This window comes from Hyla sarda, chromosome 8 (assembly GCF_029499605.1).
Source record: "Hyla sarda isolate aHylSar1 chromosome 8, aHylSar1.hap1, whole genome shotgun sequence".
In the NCBI taxonomy this organism is placed as follows: Eukaryota; Metazoa; Chordata; class Amphibia; order Anura; family Hylidae; genus Hyla; species Hyla sarda.
Window position 1 is genome coordinate 207,908,274 of NC_079196.1, and position 18,495 is coordinate 207,926,768.

Consider the following 18,495-nt stretch of genomic DNA (forward strand, 5'->3'; position numbering starts at 1 on the left):
TTTCCATTGTTTTTTTTTTTGTTTTTGTTTTTTTTTGGGGGGGGGGGGGGGGTTGGGGGTTTGGGGGAAGCAGTGGCCAGATGTTAGCTGGAAGTCAGTGAGGAAATATAAAAATAAATAAATAAACATGAAAACGCCACTACTTAAAAAAAAATTACAAAAAAACACAAAAACTATCTTTCAGATGCAAAATGACAGGGCAGTGGGATTTTTGTTTCATTTTTTTTCAGGTCACAAAATAAGTTGTGGAAATGTAGCTTTAGGGCAATTTTGATGGTGCCCATGAAACCCACTTGTACCCTATGCGTAGGATAGGGGATGAGTATCGTATCTGATCAGTGAGGGTCCAACCACTAGAAAGGGGGCCTGTGCCAACGCAACTGAAAGATGCAGTGGTCCAACATGCAGACTGCTAAAATGTGTAAAACAAATTCATCCCATGTGTATTTACCATGCTGGGCGTTGTAGCTTTGCAGCAGCTGGAGGTCCACAGTTTGGAGACCACTGTCCTAAGGCATGGAGAAAGGCTAAGTCTTGGTACTGTATCCTCTGAACTGACAGATCGGTAACCATGAGACTTGGTTTATATGGACAAGCTGCCTGACAACCCTATGCATAAGGATGGATGCATTTTTTTTGCAGACATGAAACAACTTTAATCGTCTCTTGGAACAATAAACATTAGATTGCAGCAATCCCTACCAATCAACCTTTCCAAGACACAATGTAGAATGGGAAACACTATGGAGAATGGCACCCTGGTTTAAAAGGGAATTCCAACCCTTAAAAACGTATCCCCTGGGGTCAGCTCGCACTCCATGCTTTGTCTTTACAGTGCTCGGGTATGTTATGAAAATTAAGGGAGGTCCCCTCCATGACCCTTATCCCTTATACTATGGATGGGGGATATGTTTTAGGGGCTGGAATACTGGAAAACATTTTTTTTTCTTAATTCATCTGGTGCCAGAAAGTTAAACAGATTTGTAAATTACTTCTATTTAAAAATCTTAATCCTTCCAGTACTTATCAGCTGCTGTATGCTCCACAGGAAGTTCTTATCTTTTTGGATTTATTTTCTATTTGAACACAGTGCTCTCTGCTGACACCTCTGTCCATCTCAGGAACTGTCCAGAGCAGTAAGGTTTGCTATGGGGATTTGCTCCTGCTCTGGACAATTCCTGAAATGGACAGAGGTGTCAGCAGAGAGCATTGTGGTCAGGCAGAAAAGAAATCCAAAAAGATAAGAACTTCCTGTGGAGCATACAGCAGCGGATGTACCAGAAGGATTTTTTAATAGAAGTAATTTACAGATCTGTAAATTTTCTGGCACCAGTTGATATTAAAAAAAATTTTTCCAGTGGAGTACCCCTTTAAATGAGGTCATCCGCACTGATATACTTCCTCGTCATGCCTTTATCCCACTGTGGTTGCTGGGTCTCCTCACAGACCCATGGGATGTGGTCAAGAATATTTGATGATGCCAGGATATCCCCCCAGGATTTAGGTTCTCAAATAAAAACTAGCAATGACCCCATGAATTAACAAGAGTCAAGTCCATCTGATATACTGGGAAGGCAAGGAGGCCTTCACTAGAACAACCTGTCCCCCTCAGGAGACCGAATGCCTGGTTAGTGGTCTTCTCCCATCTTGTATGGTCCAATGTATTCAGTGTAGCAGCAGAACATAGTCCTGTATGGATTTAGGAACAGGCAACTCAGTCACCACCTGAGACAACTGGCATCCACCGAGGCTGCCCCTCACCACCCGCCTCGCCAAAGCCTTTAAGGTGCCTGGGACCGAGCAGAGTTTTACAAGGCGTTCACAAAGCTGGGCATCACGTGCGACCTCGGGGGGGACCCCACCTTCCCTTCTCAACCTGAGGGTACCACAAGCTTTGTGCAGCAGTTCGAGGCATTCCTCCTCCCTCTCCCCACCAAGGCCTCTACCCATCAGAACCGCAAGTCGCCCAGCTGGGTACTGACCCTTGAGGTTGGCAGTGTCGGGCTGTGCCCCATATTCCAGGAGCAGACGCACGCTCTCTAGGTTGCCTTTCATAACTGCCCAGCTTAGTGGAGTGTCCTGGTTGTAGTCCCTGGCATTGACCCTTGCACCCCCCTCCAGTAATGACTGTACACAGACGTCCATATTTTTGAAAGCAGCCCAGTGTAGAGGGGTATCCTGGTTACCATCAAGAGCATTGGGGTCGGCACCATATTCCAGGAGGATCTCCACACAGGTCTCGTCTTTTTCTGCCGCATAGTGCAAAGCTGTGCGCTGGTAGCCATCGAGCGCATTCACCTGCAGCCCAGAGAAACACTGTCATCTAATGGATATAAGAATATTATTTGACCTCATCACAGCTGAGGATTTGCTTCAGTATCACAAACTTTACTGCTGAGTTTGCTACAATGTATCAGTGCAGGTAAAATAAGTCAGTCTGGGGTCTGTTAGGCTCACAGAAGGTTGTCTAGACTGAATACAACTGTAGCAAACCTACAGCTGTAAAATATTTTAGGTCTTTAATTCTAACAAAAAACGCTGAATAGTTAAAAACACAAAGTTGCAGAACGTTTCATCATATAATATTTAATGGGATTTTCCCATGATGGCAACCTACAACCTATCCACAGAGAAAGTGATGGGTGTCTGACGGCTGGGCGCCCCTGCAATTAGGAAAACGGGGGTCCCAATAGAGAGACTGTAGAGTATATGCACTAGTCTATAGAAACTCTATGTGACGGCCAATGATAGCCAAACACAGCACTTAGAAGTCCCTTAGAGTCTGAATGGAATGGGGGTGCACATACTTGACCACTGCTCCACTTACACAGGGACATTTGGGCCCCCATTCTTATGATTACTTGGGGTTCCAGTGATCAGACAATTATTGAAGCTTGAGGACAGATGATAACATACAGTTTTAAGCTTTATCTACATAATATTAGAATCCCTCTTTAAGACCATGTTCACACGCTGTGTTTCTTTTGTGTTTTTTTTTTTTTTTTTGCTCTACAAACATTTTCTTTATGGTGTGTGAACATAGCCTTAGAAGGTATAACCTACTGACATTAGCTCCATTCTCCAAGAGTAGCTCCACGCAGTCTGCGTCGCACACCATGCAGGCGCTGTGTAGAGGCATCAGGGTGTCATGCGGACTATTGACATCAGCCCCCTGTGGACAGAGTGAATAGAAAAGTTCAAAGTTTAAGTGGATTCATAATTCTGGGCCTATTCACATGACAGAATGTATAAGTGGAATTCAGCTTAAAATCAGCTTGGAAATTCTGCTACGTCCAGTGCAGCATACAGAATTCTGCTACGGCCGCCGCTACATACAAGATTCTGCTACGGCCGCCGCTACATACAGCATCCTGCTATGGCCGCTGCTGCATACAGAATCCTGCTATGGCTTGTGCTGCATACAGAATTCTGCTACGGCCACCGCTACATACAGGATTCTGCTACGGCCGCCGCTACATACAGGATTCTGCTACGGCCGCCGCTACATACAGGATTCTGCTACGGCCGCCGCTACATACAGGATTCTGCTACGGTTGCTGCTGCATACAGAATCCTGATACCGCTTGTGCTGCATCCAGAATTCTGCTACGGCCGCCGCTACATACAAGATTCTGCTACGGCCGCCGCTACATACAGCATCCTGCTATGGCCGCTGCTGCATACAGAATCCTGCTATGGCTTGTGCTGCATACAGAATTCTGCTACGGCCACCGCTACATACAGGATTCTGCTACGGCCGCCGCTACATACAGGATTCTGCTACGGCCGCCGCTACATACAGGATTCTGCTACGGCCGCCGCTACATACAGGATTCTGCTACGGTTGCTGCTGCATACAGAATCCTGATACCGCTTGTGCTGCATCCAGAATTCTGCTACGGCCGTCGCTACACACAGGATTCTGCTACAGCCGCCGCTACATACAGGATTTTGCTAAGGCCGCTGCTGCATATAGAATCCTGCTACGGACACTGCTGCATACAGGATTCTGCTACGACAGCTGCTGCATACAGGATTCTGCTACGGCCACTGCTGCATACAGGATTCTGCTATGGTCGCTGCTGCATACAGGATTCTGCTATGGTCGCTGCTGCATACAAAATTCTGCTACAGCTGCTGATACATACAGGATTCTGCTATGGCCGCTGCTACATACAGGATTCTTCTACGGCCGCTGCTGCATACAGGATTCTGCTACGGCCGCTGCTGCATATAGGATTCTGCTATGGTCGCTGCTGCATACGGAATCCTGCTAAGACTGCTGCTGCATACAAAATTCTGCTACAGCTGCTGATACATACAGGATTCTGCTACGGCCGCTGCTACATACAGGATTCTGCTATGGTCGCTGCTGCATACAGAATCCTGCTACGGCGGTTGCTGCATACAGAATTTCGCTGCACCCACTGCTTCGTACAGAATTCCCTAGCTGAATTTTTAAGGTGGACTGGGTCAGGGTGTGAATGGGTCCTAAATGTCCGAGGAGCAGCAAGCAATCTAATGTGTAAGGGCAGCCTCTCAACTCTGATGACAGATGTCAGAGGAGAGATGGGCCGGGCATACTGCCTTTCAAAATATCTGATTCTTTGGTTTTCCGGGAGAAAAGTCACCACGGGGGTGTCCGGCAGCAGCTTACCCCTCTTTTCTCCATTTAAAAGCATTAAGGTATGCTTTGTCGAGCCGAGCATGCATGTGTCTAGATGGGAGGGGTGGAGGAGATATCTGTTTGTTGAACAAGGGTTAAGCTGACAACTATCCAAAGTGTATGGCCAGGCTAAAAAAGATTTCAATGTCATTTTTAACCATTTTTTATCCCAGATCACACGCAGTTCCTTCGTCTCTCACTCACCTTGCGGATCAGCGACTCTACAGTGTCTCCAGGCAGAGAGCGGATGGAGGAGATGGTGCGAATCAGCCTCTCCGAGAGGGAGCTCTTCCTGTACATTTGGAGCATGGTCGTCAACCTACGAGAAAAACAAAACGCGTTTTGCAAAGGGTTAATTCACTGTGAAACTATTAGGGAACTGGTTTTAACTATTGAAAAACTCTGTTCTATCCATTCTCAGGAAAGTTGGATGACAGTTGGGGTGATTTATTAAAACCAGTGCAGAGGAAAAGTTGGCCAGTTGCCCATAGCAACCAATCAGATCGCTTCTTTCATTTTTAAAAAAGCCTTTGGAAAATGAAAGTAGTGATCTGATTGGTTGCTATGGGAAACTGGGCAACTTTTCCTCTGCACAAGTTATGATAAATCAATCTCCCCTATATATGTTTGCTATGCCAGCTTACACAGCTTTCTAAAGTCACTGAATGGCAAGTCTTGGACTCACCGCCATCTATCTTATCCGATCTCAGAAAGGCCGGGTGACAACCAATGTCAACTTCATTACGACTTACACAACTTTCTTAAACCCCGAACTGTAAAGTCGGTAGTAAATACGGTCCGCCATCTCTTCTTCATCTGATGCTAGGAAAGCTGGGTGACCTCCATTTCCGCTTCTTGAACCCTAAACCTCCTCAGGGGAGGCTCTATGCCCTCTTGGCAGTCAATGGGCACATGAGATGGACCAAGGTGATGCCCCCTAGTGCTGCTTTAATGAACAGCATGAAAAGCTTTCAGCTTCCCTTCGAAAATTCAGCCATTTAATACTGTTTTTCGCAACCAGTGTGCCTCCAGCTGTTGCAAAACTACAACTCCCAGCATGTCCGGACAGCCAACGGCTGTCCGGGCATGCTGGGAATTGTAGTTTGGCAACAGCTGTAGGCACACGGTTGGGTAACCCTTTAGGAGTATCTGGCAGCAGCTTACACCTCTTCTCCCCATTCACAATACAAGCATGCTTAGCCGAGCTGAGCGTGCATGTGCCTAAGGGAAGGGATGAGAGAAACTAGCTGGTTACCACCCAGCTTTTCTAAAAAAAAAGCTGAAAAAAATGGCTAAAATATTTTTTTTTAATCCGACTCCAGGAATGCAGAGTAGATGATGCAGAAAGGTTCCAGGTCTTGGCCTGGTCTCCCCTCTCCGCACGCTTTTCCTGGCTCCCGGGAGGGGGGATCGCTGAGGTGCTCTTTCCTGCCTGCACTCACCCTCGGGGGAGGCTCCCTGCCTCTGGCACTCAGCGGGCACATGAGACGGACCAAGGCGATGCCTCCTAGGGCTGCTTTTAATGGATGAAGAGCAGAGAGCGTCTCCTTCCATTATTTCTTCCTCAGATGGGATGAAATATTCAGCAGGAGCGGAGGGGGGTGGGGTGGGGGGGGGGGGGGGGCGGACGGAGTCGGGCTTCCTCGTAGGCAAAAAAAAGAGCGCTCTGCCAATTCCTCGCACACGGCGAATATTAGGGGAGATTTTAACCAGTTTGTTGCCGGGGGGACCAGCTGTAGATTACTAGTCCCACAGTACACGACATGACAGGGCTGGGAGCCACGCGTTAGCGTACGGCAGCTGGAATCTGTCAGCGACGTGACAGGGAAAAAAAAATGCCATTTACCGCGCGTTCCTAAACTTTTAGCCGCATTTAGCATCCCTTTGAAAATTCAGTACGTGTGACACATAAGGCCAACGTAAAAGCGCGCGCGATCTAACCTGACACGTACCAGACGCTACTCTGCAAAGTGCCGGGGAATCTATTCCGGCAGCGCCGACATTTCAAGCCAACGATAAAAAAAAAAAAAGACTAAATAAATACTGTATATATAATGTACTGGGCTTATATATAATGTATATAATGATTTGTTACCTTGTTACCGTTCCTATAGATTTAGGGGGGGGGGGGGGGGTAACACAGACTTTGGCCGAAATTCAAGCCTTATTGATTTCAATGGGAATCCGCAGCAAGACATAAGATTGCTGATATTTTTGCGGAATGTGGAATCCCATTGAAATGAATGTATGTTATATTAAAGCGGAATTCTGCATGGAAATTCCGTCGTGTGAACATGGCCTTAGTGTCTGTAGTATGAACTGGTCTAATCAAGGGCAGCAGGATCAACGTCGCCCCCTGCAGGCATCAAAAATATAAAAAAATTGTAATCAAGGTATACAAAAATAAATGTATATAGTATTATCTACATTAAGCAGAGAAGAGTTGACACAGCTCACCCTAGTGCCCTCGCCACCACGCGGACAGGACCGGACCCCAGTCCAACAATAGTAGTAGAAATTAAGAGAGAGTCCAGCGTGGAAATTCAAGCAATGCTCTATACTTTATTCAGCAATCAGCCAACATGGAAGACAGGTGACGCGTTTCGGCCACAGTGCGTTGCCTTAAAGGGGTACTCTGGTGAAAACCTTTTTTCTTTTAAATCAACTGGTGGCAGAAAGTTAAACATATTTGTAAATTACTTCTATTAAAAAATCTTAATCCTTCCAGTACTTATTAGCTGCTGAATGCTACAGAATAAATTCCTTTCTTTTTGGAACACTGATGACATCACGAGCACAGTGCTCTCTGCTGACATCTCTGTCCATTTTAGCAGCCATGCATAGCAGATGCATAGCAGATGTATGCTAAGGGCAGCATGGTGGCTCAGTGGTTAGCGCTACTGCCTTGCAGTGCTGGGGACTTGGGTTCAAATCCCACTAAGGACCACAATAAATAAAGCATTATTATTATAATAACGTCAGCAGAGAGAACTGTGCTCGTGATGTCAGCAGAGAGCATTCCAAAAAGAAAAGAATTTCGTCTGTAGTATTCAGCAGCTAATAAGTACAGGAAGGATTAAGATTTTTTTAATAGAAGTAATTTACAAATATGTTTAACTTTCTGCCACCAGTTGATTTAAAAGAAAAAAGGTTTTCACCGGAGTACCCCTTTAATCGTATGATTAAGGCTACGCACTGTGGCCGAAACGCGTCACCTGCCTTCCATGTTGGCTGATTGCTGAATAAAGTATCGAGTATTGCTAGAATTGCCACGCTGGACTCTCTCTTCATTTCTACTATTATCTACATTATATCAAAAGTTTTTGTTAACGACAGGTACACTTTAAGGGTATGTTCACGCGGCTGGGATCGTGGATTTCCACGGCGGACCGTCTGCTGCGGGAAATCTGTAGAGTTAATGTTGCAGCAGAATCCTATTTAAAACAATGGAAGGCTGCTGTACCGGAATTCTGTTTGGAAAATATGTTGCTTGAATGTTCCAAAAATAGCGCCAATCCTGTCCTCAGGTTGTGTGTGTTATTTTGCTTATTTAATTTTAACTTGGCTCTATCCATTTCAATAGAACTGAACTTCAATACCACAAACATCCCAAGGACAGGAGTGGTGCTGTTTTTTAAATGGTCACTCTCATTAAAACTAAGTTTTGCTATTGCACTCCTTATGGTAAATAAAAAATCTTTCTAATGTACTTTTTTTTTTTTTTTATGAAGTTTTCTGTTTTATTTGTGTTTTAAAAAGCTGCCACTAGGTGTCTCCCTACTTGTCCAGAGCACATTTCCCCCCCCCCCCCATCTCTTGCACAGACTTTGGACTCCTGCTGGCCTGGCAGAAGTCCAAAATCAGGAAATGCTACGGGTGTGTCTGTGCACACATTGAACTGCTCTGGGCTGTGTGTAGCAGAGTGAGGGAGGAAGTTCTCCCCTGTATAGCTTCAGATGATGTCACGCCTGCTGGGGAACGCCCCTTCCCAGTCTGTGAATCTGACTGCGACTGAGCAGAAAATACAGAGCGATATCAAGGTAGAAAACTAAAAAATAATAAAAATAAAGGCAGGGGGTGGTTTATCATGATGGGGGCAGGGAACTGGGAGGATTATAACATTTAACAAGATCATGGCAGGTACTCTAAAGAAATCAGCTCTGTTTTCTAATCCTGGATATCCCCTTTAAAGGGGTATTCAGATTGAGAACCCCATTGGGGACAATGACCAAAGTAATAAGCTCTGTAAGGCACCGCTGAATATATTGGTGCTATATAAATAAAGGAGTTATTATATGATGATGATGTATGGACTTTTTCTATTCCATCCTGCCCGGCTGCAAAAAAAGAGAAAACAAACTTTCACTTACCTGCCTATGTTCCCCCGGAGCTCCGCAACAGCTGATCGGTCAGCTGGGCTGTCTACTTCCTACTTCCCTTAGCCCGGTACGTCACATGGTGCTTCAGCCTATCACCGGCCGCAGCAATGTTCCGCCTCGGCCGGTGATAGGCTGAAGCGCCGTGTGACGTACCGGGCTAAGGGAAGTAGGAACTAGACAGCCCAGCTGACCGATCAGCTGTTGCGGAGCTCCGGGGGAACATAGGAAGGTAAGTGAAAGTTTGTTTCTCTTTTTTTTTGCAGCCCGGGCAGGACGGAATAGGAAAAGTCCGCACCAGACATCTCCTTTAAGGATTGAGGTGGGGTCTGACAGATTGTGAGAATGAAGAGATCACAGCACTGACCACTGCAGCACCTTTACAGTCTCCTCACTTCCGGCAGCGCAGCAATTGCATCTTAAAAAAGGGGTTAACCAAAGAATGTAGGTTAGGATAGGTCAGATCTCTTATCCTAAGCCTTTGGCTGTCCGGGCATGCTGGGATCTGTAGTTTTTTAACAGCTGGTTGCGAAACACTGGTCTATGGGCTTTTGCTGGTCACAGTATGTCAGTGTTTCCCAACCAGAGTGCCTCCAGCTGTTGCAAAACTACAACTCCCAGCATGCCCGGACAGCCGTTGGCTGTCCGGGCATGCTGGAAGTTGTAGTTTTGCAACAGCTGAAGGCACCCTGGTTGGGAAACACTGCAGTATGTCCTGCTGTTACACCCAACAATAGGGTGTAATGTGTAGGGAAATAAGGGAGCAAGTGCTCAATTCCCCCTACTGCGCCACCATAGGAGATATGAGGCATTACACAACACACCAGCCAGTTCTTCCAGTGTAAACAAGGTCCATAAACACTAGTGTTGCTCGCGAATATTCGCAATTCGAATTTTATTCGCGAATATCGCATATTCGCGAATTCACGAATATTCGCGAATATAGCGCTATATATTCGTAATTACGAATATTCGTTTTTTTTTTTCTTGTTTTTTTTTCACAGTACACATCACAGTGATCATCCCTCTCTGCTTCCAGCTTATGTGGTGTAAGAAGGCTCTAATACTACTGTGTGAGACTGGTGCGCGAATGTTCGCATATGCGGAAATGTGCATATGAGAATATTCGCATATGCGAATTTTCGTTTGTGTTAATTTTGTATATGCAAATTTTCGCGCACGTGAATATTCGCATATGTGAATATTCGTATATGCGAAAATAAAACGAGAACATTACGAATATGCGAATATTCGCGAATATGACGAATATTCGTCCATATATTCGCGAATATTCGCGAATTCGAATATGGCCTATGCCACTCAACACTAATAAACACAACAAATGACATTGATAATAGGGGTGTAAGAAAAAAAAAATCGATTCACTCGATTGTCACGATTTTTCATTTGGCGATACTGAATCGCTTAAAAATATTTTTGAATCGATCCTTTTAGGGATGTGGAATTTGTATCTCCGGACGCCCAGGACATGCAGTTCCGGGCGCCGGGAAGGTGAATTTTTCCGGCTCCAGCAAGCAGGGCAGGACCTGACGCGGCGTCGCTCTGGGTGTACATGCTCCCGACCCGTGCATGTTCCGTACTCTACAGCCCCCGGCTGATTTCAGTAGCCGGGGGCCGCTGTTGCATCACCGCAGCTAATATCCAGCATGCGCCGCGCTCAGCAGTATGTATGGAGGTGGCCGCCGCTAATAGCCAGCATGTGGCGATCGCTGCGGCTGGCTATTAACCCTTTAGATCGCTGCTGTCAAAGCTGACAGCGGCGTCTAAAAGGATCTGTGAATGCTCACTGGTGGGGTGGATCGCCCCCCCGCAGTGTGATCGCAGGGGGGGGGGGGGGTCGATCCACTGTGGAGGTAGCCGGAGGGCTTACCTCTGTTCCCTGCTGTCCCGTGGCTCTGTCATTGATAGATCCTGGCTTGACTAGGCTCTATCAATGGATCACAGATCAATGGAGTTCAATAGAACTCTATTCATCTGTCTGAGGAATCTAATGATTCCTCCTAAGAGTCTAATAAAGTGTATAAAAAAATTAAAAAAATGTTTTAACAAAAGTGTAAAAGAGACAGAATCTGGATATATCGCGATATATCGTCCCGTAAACAGAATCGGGATACATCGCGATATATATCGTATCGTCATACGTGTATTGCGATACGTATCGTATCGCCAAATTCTTGCCGATTCACACCCCTAATTGATAATTTGTTTTTCCATCTAGTTTTCCATTGATTGTAATGTAAAAACAAATCAGTGAATAACAGATGCGATGGGTGACAACTTTTATTATCTGCTCTAGCCACCTAAACAGAACCAATAAAAAACATTCTCCAAATGACAAGGTACCTACCGTAGTGGTCTCCAAACTGTCGACCTCCAGCTGTTGCAAGACTACAACTCCCAGCATGCTGGGAGTTGTACTTTCGCAACAGCTGGAGGCCCACAGTTTAGAAACCACTGAAATACAGCATAGTGGCCTATCGTCAGCAGTATTGTCTCTATAGTCAACAGTGACACCTGGTGGTGGGAAGAAGCACTGCACATTTATAAATACAACACAATTCTATCTACTAAACTGTACAAAGGTTCCAGTGTTAAATCTCTAATCATCTTAATGAGTTAATATGTACGGCCTATGCATAATCCCCTAAACAAGTAGGGATCATCTCCTGTAACACAATTTGTCAGTATTGAATAAAAAGCAGTATTTTTTTTTTTTTTTTTTTTAAAGGTAGGTTCACACATGCATATTTTGCTGCAGATTTTCCTTCCCATTGACTTCAATGGGTCCACAGGAAATCCACCATAGTGGCAGATTGGCTAATATTCCGCAAATTTTTTTAAATCAACTGGTGCCAGAAAGTTAAACAGATTTGTAAATTACTTCTATTAAAAAATCTTAATCCTTCCAGTACTTTTAGCTGCTGAATACTACAGAGGAAATTCCTTTCTTTTGGAACACAGAGCTCTCTGCTGACATCACGAGCACAGTGCTCTCTGCTGACATCTCTGTCCATTTTAAGAACTGACCAGAGCAGCATATGTTTGCTATGGGGATTTTCTCCTACTCTGGACAGTTCGAGCAGACCAGAGCAGAAGATAACTGATAACACTGATCTGTTCTATGTCCTATACATAGAACAGATCAGTATTAGCAATCATGGTATTGCTATGAATAGTCCCCTATGGAGACTATTCAAGTGTAAAAAAAAATTTTTAAAAATGTAAAAGTAAAAAAAAAAAGGTGAAAAATCCCCTCCCCCAATAAAAAAGTAAAACGTCCGTTTTTTCCTATTTTACCCCCAAAAAGCGTAAAAAAATAAATTTTATAGACATATTTGTTGTCACCGCGTGCGTAAATGTCTGAACTATTAAAATAAAATGTTAATGATCCCATACGGTGAACGGCGTGAAAAAAAAAAAGTCCAAAATTGCTACTTTTTTTTAATACATTTTAGTTAAAAAAAATTATAAAAAATGTATTAAAAGTTTTTTATATGCAAATGTGGTATCAAAAAAAAAAGTACAGATCATGGCGCAAAAAATGAGCCCCCATACCGCCGCTTATACGGAAAAATAAAAAAGTTAGAGGTCATCAAAATAAAGGGATTATAAATGTACTAATTTGGTTAAAAAGTTTGTGATTTTTTTTAAGCACAACAATAATATAAAAGTATGTAATAATGGGTATCATTGTAATCGTATTGACCCTCAGAATAAAGAACACACGTCATTTTTACCGTAAATTGTACGGCGTGAAAACGAAACCTTTCAAAATTAGCAAAATTCCGTTTTTCTTTTTAATTTCACCACAAAAATAGTGTTTTTTGGTTGCGCCATACATTTTATGATATAATGAGTGATGTCATTACAAAGGACAACTGGTCGCGCAAAAAACAAGCCCTCATACTAGTCTGTGGATGAATATATAAAAGAGTTATGATTTTTAGAAGGCGAGGAGGAAAAAATGAAAACGTAAAAATTTAATTGTCTGAGTCCTTAAGGCTAAAATGGGCTGAGTCCTTAAGGGGTTAAAGGGGTACTCCGCTGTAAACATCTTATCTCCTATCCAAAGCATAGGGAATAAGATGTTAGATCGTGGGGGTCCGGCCGCTGGGGACCCCCGCGATCTCTGTTGCAGCACCCTTGTCAATTGGTGCAGGGGACGAACTCCGCTCCATGCCAGCCACCACGCTATGTACTAGCCTCCATGCCCCATAGCATACACATGAATGGAGGAGGCGTGGTGTGACATCACCCCATGATCCTATCATTTGGATAGGCAATAAAATGTTTACCCCTTTACGGTTTTGCAAATACGCCCTAAATGCAGCACGGCACGCTGCGGCCAGAGACAAGCTCAAAGTCAATAGGGATTCAGAACACGTCAAACCCATTCGGCATTTTTTCTGTAATTTTAGGCTCAGTGGCAGTTTTCTGACCACAGTGCTCTCTGCTGACACCTCTGTCTGTGTCAGGAACTGTCCAGAGCAGGAGAGGTTTTCTATGGGGATATTATTCTACTCTGGACAGTTCCTGACATGAACAGAGGTGTCAGCAGAGAGCACTGTGGTCAGACAGAAAAGGAATTCACAAATGTCTCTGTTTTATACAGCAGCTAATAAGTACTGGAGGGATCAAGATTTTTTTAATAGAAGTAATTTACAAATCTGTTTAACTTTCAGGCACCAGTTGATTTGAAAAGATTTATTTTCTACTTGTTTCCACCGGAGATCCCCTTTAAGTTTTTCTCTCCCATAGAAGTCCATGGGAGCAAAAAAAAAAAAAAAAAAGGCATAAAATAAACGCCACGTGGCTTTAGCGTTTGTTTTTTATTGCATCCCCCCCCCATTTATTCAATAGAAAATCTTGAGTCACATGATGAAATAATCACATGACTTGTTATGATAAAAACGCAGAGGAAATAACACCAGAGGAATAAAATAACACAGAGACTTAAAGCCATTATTTTTCAAAAAAAAAAAAAATAACAAAAAATACATCTTGGGGGGAGTGCACAATATCAGGAAAGTTTTTTTTTCAGGAAGAAAAAAAAAAACAGGAAAATAACTAAGTGATGGCATGTTCTGTTGGCGTCCGCTGTTTGCGGAATGTCTGCCGGAAATTTCGCAAAAAAAATCCACTGTGTGAACATACCCTCAAAGGGGTTATCCAGTATTAGAAAAAAAAAAGGTAATTTCTTCCAAAAACAGAGCCCCTCCTGTCATCAGGTTGTGTGTGGTATTGCAGCTTATTTATGTTAACCTGTTAAGGTCACAGGGACATCCAGGACTTAATGCACCAGGGCGTAAATGTACGCCCTGGAGCACCAAGTAACTTTGAGCTCCGAACTATTAAAATATAATGTTTATGATCCCACATGGTAAATGGTGTAAGCATAAAAAAATACAAAATAAAAAAAAATAAAACAAACACCAAAAATAAAAGAGTTAAGGCTCTTAAAAGGAGCGGAGGAAAAACAAAAATGCAAAAAAGAAAATTGGCCCAGTCCTCAAGGCCAAAATGGGCTGTGTCCTTAAAGGAGATATCAAGTTTCAGATCGCGGGGGGTCCGACTGCTGGAGGCCCCCCGCAATCTCCTAAACGAGGCCCCGTCAGCCCGCAGAAAGGGGGCGTGTTGACCACCGCACGAAACGGCGGCTGACACGCCCCCTCAATACATCTCTATGGCAGAGCCGGAGCGCTGCCTTCTGCAATCTCCGGCTCTGCCATAGAGATGTATAGAGGGCGCGTGTCGGCTGCCGCTTCGTGGTCAACACGCCCCCTTTCTGTGGGCTGCCGCTTCGTGCGGTGCTTGACACCCGCTATCTGGCCAGCGAGCCGGGGCACCGTACAGGAGATTGCGGGGGGGGGGGGGGCAGCGGTCGGACCCCCTGCGATCTTAAACTTATCCCCTATCCTTAGGAAAGGGGATAAGTTTTTCAGCACTGGATATCTCCTTTAAGGGGTTAAAGTGCATGGAGCTGAGCTGTAATACCACACACAACCTAAGGATAGGGATGGCACTGTTTTAGAAGAAATTGCCTGTATTCTTTTTTTATTGCTGGATAACACCTAATAACTGAATATGCTCATCAAAGCGGAAAAAGAGAAAAAAAAACAAAAAACACTGCTTAGTCCTTGAGGCCAAAATTGACCTTGATATAAGAAGTTAACCCAGTGTTTTCCAACCAGGGTGCCTTCAGCTGTTGCAAAACTACAACTCCCAGCATGCCCGGACAGCCAAAAGGCCTTATGCTAGGAGTTGTATGGAGCCCATATGGCAGTGCTTCCCAACGAGGGTGCCTCCAGCTGTTGCAAAACTACAACTCCCAGCATGCCCGGACAGCCTTTGGCTGTCCGGGCATGCTGGGAGTTGTAGTTTTGAAACAGCTGCAGGCACCCTGGTTGGGAAACACTGGGTTAAACTATAAATTGCTTGGCGCTGGAAAAAAACGCAGCCTCACCATCTGCTGTGGAACTACAAATGCCTGCATGTCCACAGGCGGCCAGAGCATGCTGGGATCTAGGGAGACACAACAGCTGGTGAGTCAGATTCTGTGACCTAATGAGAAGACCCAGGACCATGTGTTACTGAAAAGTAAAAATCTAACTTACTACTCGGGTGACCATCAGCATGTAGTAAAAAGTGCGCTATTTATAAAAATAATAATATATATATATATATATATATATATATATATATATATATTTAGTGAATAGAATCTAAATAAAGCATGTGAACTGGACCAAGAATCTCATTTACAAGCTGCTGTCACATGACCAGGTCTGCACCGTCATCCAACCTTAAAGGGGTACTCCGGTGAAAACATTTTTTCTTTTAAATCAACTGGTGCCAGAAAGTTAAACATATTTGTAAATTACTTCTATTAAAAAATCTTAATCCTTCCAGTACTTATTAGCTGCTGAATGCTACAGAGGAAATTCCTTTCTTTTTGGAACACTGATGACATCACGAGCACAGCGCTCTCTGCTGACATCTCTGTCCATTTTAGCAACCGTGCATAGCAGATTTATGCTGAGAGCAGCATGGTGGCTCAGTGGTTAGCACTGCTGCCTTACAGTGCTGGGGACTTGGGTTCAAATCCCACTAAGGACAACAATAAATAAAGACTTATTATTATAATGACGTCAGCAGAGAGCATTCCAAAAAGAAAAGAATTTCCTCTGTAGTATTCAGCAGCTAATAAGTGCAGGAAGGATTAAGATTTTTTTAATAGAAGTAATTTACAAATCTGTTTAACTTTCTGGCACCAGTTGATTTAAAAGAAAGAAGGTTTTCACCGGAGTACCCCTTTAAAGGGGTATTCCCCTGGGGGAAAAAATTGTTTTTAAATCAACTGGTGCCAGAAAGTTAAACAGATTTGTAAATTACTTTTATTTAAAAATCCTAATCCTTCCAGTACTTAGCTGCTGTATGCTTCACAGAAAGTCATTTTCTTTTTGAATTTCACTGTGGACAAGACAGAAAGGAAATTCAAAAAGAAAAACTTCCTGTGGAGCATACAGCAGCTAATAAGTACTGGAAGGATTAAGATTTTTTAATAGAAGTAATTTACAAATCTGTTTAACTTTCTGGTACCAGTTGATTTTTTTTTTAATGTTTTCCAGGGGAGTACCTCTTTAATGCATTCCAATGAACTGCAAGGTTGCAGGAAGATTCCAATGGGAGGGAGGGGGGGGGGGGGTGTCTGCCATTATCTTTTGCTGTACTTGACACAATTATCAGAGAATGAAGAAATGTATTCTGCTATAGAATGCTGGGAGTTGTAGTTTTGCAACAGCTGGAGGCACCCTGGTTGGGAAACACTGGTCTGCACCATCATGCAACCTTAATGCAATTCCAATAGGAGCAAAGTTACAAAATGCCGCATAGAAAGGCTTTGAACACACATGTACATGCCTACTAAAAGTGTTCCCCACCCTACAGCTGTTACAAAACTACAACTCCCATCATGCACTGCCAGCAGGAGGCTGGAGGTCACCGCTATACAGCACAACTCCCACCACACAACTGCACAACCACCCCGTCCCTGACAACAACAACACAACACACACTCACCTAGACAGCACAGCACTAGTGAGCGCAGCGCCGTGACGTCGTGGATGCAGGGTCAGCCAATCAGGAGCCTGACAAATTTGACTGAAGTTGGGGAGAACCAATAGATGCAGACACCGGTTGAATGGGCGGGACCGGTGATGGGGAAGTCTCTTGATGTAGAACTTTGATGGACGTTTTCTTACTATTTTGGTCACTGCGGGACGCCGTACTTTGCCATATTTGGTGTTGGCAACTGATTTGCTTTGAAGTTGTGTTGTGTGTAATTTTAGCTGCAGGCTTCATACGGGAACTTCTTTATGACTGGCACATTGTTATGGGGGCATCTATGGCCATTGTTATAGGTGCATTGTTATGGGGGCATCTATGGCTAAAGCATTGTTATAGGGGCTTTTATGACTGGCACATTGTTATGGGGGCATCTATGGTCATTGTTATAGGGGTTTCTATGACTGGTACATTGTTATGGGGGCATCTATGGCCATTGTTATAGGGGCTTTTATGACTGGTGCATTGTTATAGGGGCTTCTATGGCTGGCACATTGTTATGGGGGCATCTATGGCTTAAGCATTGTTATAGGGGCTTCTGTGACTGGCACATTGTTATGGGGGCATCTATGGTCATTGTTATAGGGGTTTCTATGACTGGTACATTGTTATGGGGGCATCTATGGTCATTGTTATAGGGGTTTCTATGACTGGCACATTGTTATGGGGGCATCTATGGCCATTGTTATAGGGGCTTTTATGACTGGTGCATTGTTATAGGGGCTTCTATGGCTGGCACATTGTTATGGGGGCATCTATGGCTTAAGCATTGTTATAGGGGCTTCTGTGACTGGTACATTGTTATGGGGGCATCTATGGCTGAAACATTGTTATGGGGGCATCTATGGATGAAGCATTGTTATAGGGGTTTCTATGACTGGTACATTGTTATGGGGGCATCTATGGCCATTGTTATAGGGGCTTTTATGACTGGTGCATTGTTATAGGGGCTTCTATGGCTGGCACATTGTTATGGGGGCATCTATGGCTTAAGCATTGTTATAGGGGCTTCTGTGACTGGCACATTGTTATGGGGGCATCTATGGTCATTGTTATAGGGGTTTCTATGACTGGTACATTGTTATGGGGGCATCTATGGTCATTGTTATAGGGGTTTCTATGACTGGCACATTGTTATGGGGGCATCTATGGCCATTGTTATAGGGGCTTTTATGACTGGTGCATTGTTATAGGGGCTTCTATGGCTGGCACATTGTTATGGGGGCATCTATGGCTTAAGCATTGTTATAGGGGCTTCTGTGACTGGTACATTGTTATGGGGGCATCTATGGCTGAAACATTGTTATG

The 18,495-nt window shown here is 44.1% G+C and overlaps 1 protein-coding gene across 4 annotated transcripts in view; it reads right to left on the reverse strand.

The window, feature by feature from the left end:
* Positions 1 to 1,349: 1,349 nt before the first annotated feature.
* The window catches only part of ASB8 (ankyrin repeat and SOCS box containing 8), a 39,436-nt gene continuing 22,290 nt past the window's right edge, over positions 1,350 to 18,495 (reverse strand). Inside the window, exons 1-4 of one of the 4 annotated variants that reach the window (XM_056534250.1) lie at positions 17,143 to 17,287; positions 4,871 to 4,985; positions 3,068 to 3,172; positions 1,350 to 2,298 (exon numbers count right to left, since the gene is read on the reverse strand). In XM_056534250.1, coding sequence (XP_056390225.1) covers positions 1,666 to 2,298; positions 3,068 to 3,172; positions 4,871 to 4,975 — 843 coding nt within the window. In that variant the 5' untranslated portion in view covers positions 4,976 to 4,985; positions 17,143 to 17,287 and the 3' untranslated portion in view covers positions 1,350 to 1,665. Of the gene's footprint in view, positions 2,299 to 3,067; positions 3,173 to 4,870; positions 4,986 to 5,418; positions 5,562 to 6,108; positions 6,219 to 17,142; positions 17,288 to 18,495 lie in introns of those variants that run through there. The other 3 variants (XM_056534251.1, XM_056534249.1, XM_056534252.1) reach the window with 3 other exon arrangements.